The 4,199-nt window shown below is 33.5% G+C and overlaps 1 protein-coding gene across 1 annotated transcript; it reads right to left on the bottom strand.

Annotated features, from left to right (window-relative positions):
- Window positions 1-2,864: 2,864 nt before the first annotated feature.
- On the bottom strand, window positions 2,865-3,803 carry LOC123252941 (olfactory receptor 5AS1). Its single transcript, XM_044682194.1, has one exon. The coding sequence runs from the start codon at window positions 3,801-3,803 to the stop codon at window positions 2,865-2,867; it is 939 nt and encodes a 312-aa protein (XP_044538129.1).
- Window positions 3,804-4,199: the final 396 nt, after the last annotated feature.

Here is a 4,199-nt window from a genome sequence, read left to right as displayed (position 1 = left end):
TATTGATTGCCTTCATAATGCTCAAATAAATTTCATCTTAATTCAGATCTTTGTCTTGTCTCACCTTAAGTATTACAATAATTTCCTGATTGGTTTTCATCCTTCAAGACTCTCTCCAATCCAATCCATTTTCCACCAATCTGAAAAAGTAAGTTTTTCCTAGACCACAAGTCTTCCAGTAATCAGGAATCACATACTCAGTTATCTCATGATATAAAATGTGTGGTATCATGAGATAACTGACAAAATTTTAAGATTGCCTCTGCTTAATTCCTTGACACAGATTCAATAAAGAGCATATATTTGCTATGAAATATTAATCCAATAATCACCCTTGAAAGCATAATAAATTTAGTACTCAGAGGAACTCGAACAATGAAAAACAGCATATGTCTCACAGTGTAACTTTTGCCACCAATCAATTACAAGGAAAATGATAATGTTACTTTTCACACCTCCCCAGCATTTTTAAATAAATTTTATTTTTTCCACATCATATGCCAATACTACTTCTTAATTTCCATTTTCTGATATTCTGTAATCTGTGATATCTCTCTTTCTCTCCCATCTTCTTCTCCTCCCCAAGATGGCAGGTAATATGATACAGGTTGTACATATATTATCATATAATACATATTTCCATGTTCATCATGTCATGAAAGAAGACACAGATATGCTTACACTAGACAAAAATTCATGAAGAAAATAAAGTAAAAATTGTATGTTTCAATTTGCATTCTGTTCCTTCTGTGGCAGTAGATATTTTTTTTTGTCATGAGTCTCTTGAAGTCCTGGATCCTTGACTTGTTGATAATAGTTGTCATCATGTCGATCATGAATCATTTTTGTTGTTTCTTTGTATGATATCCTTCTAATTTTGCTCACTTCATTTTGCTTCATTTTATTTAAGTCCTGTTTTTCTTTTGTTATTTTATCATCATTTCTTATGACAAATAGTATTACATTGCAAGCATATACTACAACTTGTCCAGCCATTCCCCAATTGATGTATATACCTTTAGTTTCCAGTTCTTTGCTACCACAGAAGGAACTGCTATAAATATATTTTTTGCACAGGTAAGTTTTTTTTATCCTTACATTTAATATCTTTGGGATAACGACCTAGTTGGGGTATTGCTGGGTCAAAGAGTATGGCTAGTTTTATGGACCTGTGAGAATGGTTCCACATTGCTCTCCAGAATGGTTGTATCAATTTGAAGCTCCACCTGCAATGTATTAAGTATCCCAGCTTTTCCACATCCCCTCTAATATTTTCCTTTTTTGGCATGTTAGCCAAGTCTTAAGGATGTGAGATGATATTTTCAAGAATTAGTAAAAGAACAATCTTCTAATAAAGCCATTCTTCATTGCCCTAGAGAATCTTGCATTTATTTTTAATTTATTCTGTATCTATTTGTATATATGGATTTGTTTCCCCTCCCAGCAAAACACAAGATTATGGTCCCTGTTCTAGGGACTATTTTTTTTAATTGTCTTTGTATTCCCAGTGCCAGGCAAATATTAAGTGCTTAATGAATGTGTTTATTTGATTGATTGGTTTAAACCTCTATCAAATTCCCATTCTCTCTCTCCTTCCATATTCTTCTTACTTCTCTTCTTCCTCCCTCTTTCCCTTCTTTCCATCATTACTTCATTAATACTGCCTTTTATAGTTTCCTTCACACTTTCTTATTTTTTTCCTTTCCTTCCTTCATTTTTTTCTTTCTCCCTTTTTGCCTCCTCTTCTGTTCTAGGAGTTTTGATAGCATGATAATTTTTTTTGGTTGAGTTAAAATTACCAGTATTTAAGTAAGGCCCTACTAGATTTTAAGCTTCATGAGGCCAGGGGCTTGGTTTTAATTTGCGTTTATATCACTGACACTTATGTATAATTTGGAACCAATAAATATGTTCATCATTAAAGAATATTTAGTTGATTTCCTATTCTTGACCTTTTTTTAGGAGTGATTAAGGGAGGGGAAGAATCAAGTGATCTCATGAAATAAGACATCCTGACAAAAAATTGATGAGTCAGATATGACCATATTATGCCAATGACTGTCATTTAGAATTCCTTTGATCATTGTATGATATGTTACTTTTTGAAATCACACAATAAAAATCAATTGGTATTTTTCCTGAAAACACAGAGCCTATTAATATATACAAAAGGGTTGAAATGAAAATTTTCATTTTCAATAATAGGCTGGCCATTTGATAAACTCTGTGTCAAATGAATGACTTGAACTCAGGTTTATGACTTCTGGTATTAGGTCTCTACTCACTATTCAATGCTGCCTCTCTTAATTCTTAAAATAAATTAATATTTCTTTCACTTTCCTCTAACTATTTCTATTACTGGGGATTACTGCCCTAGGTATGGTACAATAAAATTTCAAACTCTGGACCAATGAGCCATGAAGCTAATTGTGCAATTATGAATAATAGTATATTAATATCCCAACACTTACCATACTATGTGAAAAATGATACACTTCTATAAGAATTGTTTCACATCATCTTTGAATGCACTTATTTTTTTTTTCATTTCCCCCTTATTTAATAAGCAAGTCATATCCTGCCTACTGGGGAACTCTTTGGGTCTGAGAAATATATTCAATAGTAAACTAATTTGACCTTATTATAATTACTCTTTCTTCCAAACTTCCTCAGTGCTTAGAACCATATCAAAATACAATGTAATTTCTCAGGTAGTAGTGATGTGACTAAAGTTCAAGTTAATATTTGATAATGATTTGTTGGGGTGTAATAAAACATATTGTTATACAATTATTCTTTAGGCTGGATATTCTCTAGGATCCATTCCAATTCAAAGATATTGTGAAATTCCTTAAGCCATGGAACTATTGATTTGGAGATATTCTGTCTAACATTTTTTTCAGTGCATTTTTCACATCTTTGTTTCTCAGACTGTATATAATAGGGTTAAACATGGGAAAGACTACAGTATAAAAAACAGCAACTACTTTATCTGTGTCTGGGGAGTATTTGTTGCTAGGACGTAAATACATGAACAGAAGTGTCCCATAGAATAAAGCTACAGCTATTAAGTGTGAAGCACAAGTGGAAAAAGTCTTACTTCTCCCTCCAGAAGATTTGATGCTCAGGACTGTAATGAGAATACAGAAGTAAGAAATGAAAATGATCACAAAGGTGGTAGTCTGGATGAAGCCACACAAAGCAAAAAGCAAAAGTTCATTGAGGGAGGTGCTGGCACAAGACAAAGCTAGTAATGGTGGTATGTCACAAAAAAAGTGATTAATGACATGGGATCTGCAGAATGGCAACCTGAAGGCCAGGCATACATGAACCAGTGAAGTCATGCTTCCACTGACATAAGCCAAGACAACAAAGCAAACACACACTTTTCTGGACATAAGTGTTGAATAAATCAATGGGTTACAGATAGCTGCATAGCGATCAAAGGCCATTGCAGCTAGAATAAGGCACTCTGCATCAGCAAAACATGCAAAGAAGTACATCTGAAGGGCACAGCCATACAGAGAAATATTCTTCCTAGAAGCTAAGAAGTCTGCCAGCATCTTGGGAGCTATGGCTGTGGAATAACTAATATCTAGAAAAGAGAGATTACTGAGAAAATAATACATGGGAGTTTGAAGATTAGAATCAATATTGACCAAGATTATTAAACCAATGTTCCCCAACAAGGTCAAAACATAGATGGCCAAAAACAAAAGAAAGAGAATGATCCTGACTGGTAGATAATCTGTGAAGCCAACGAAAACAAATTCAGTTGGTGCAGTATAATTTCTTTCAGACATCTCAGTTGGGAAGAACTTCACTAATGAGATGAATAGTAGGTGGGGTTTTCAGTTGAGGTGTGTGTGATTGGATAGTCCCAGAATTCCTTCTATCTCACCTCTGTGAAAATGAATAGACAAATAAGAATGTCTTTCTTGTTTCATCAACAAATCACTTCCTCTTCCTTGCTTGTCAATATTTAGGGGAAAGTCTTAAATGATGTTCAACAATGGTGTCAAAGAAACACTAATTTAGTTTATCTGAAAGTTCAAGTTCTAATGAAATAATGATGACTAATATTTATATGGTCTTTTAACATTCACTGCAATCTCAATATTTACCTCCTTTGATCCTTCCAAATTTTTTTTAAACTTGTACCACTATTATGGATAGCCCCATTTAAAGATAAGGAAACT

Source organism: Gracilinanus agilis, chromosome 6 (genome assembly GCF_016433145.1).
Source record: "Gracilinanus agilis isolate LMUSP501 chromosome 6, AgileGrace, whole genome shotgun sequence".
In the NCBI taxonomy this organism is placed as follows: Eukaryota; Metazoa; Chordata; class Mammalia; order Didelphimorphia; family Didelphidae; genus Gracilinanus; species Gracilinanus agilis.
The sequence above is the reverse complement of the archived record's forward strand: the minus strand, read 5'-3'. Positions and strand labels throughout refer to the sequence as shown.

Excerpts from the sequence above, each read along its gene's own strand:
- LOC123252941 (XM_044682194.1), bottom strand. The coding sequence starts at position 3,803 with ATGTCTGAAAGAAATTATACTGCACCAACTGAATTTGTTTTCGTTGGC.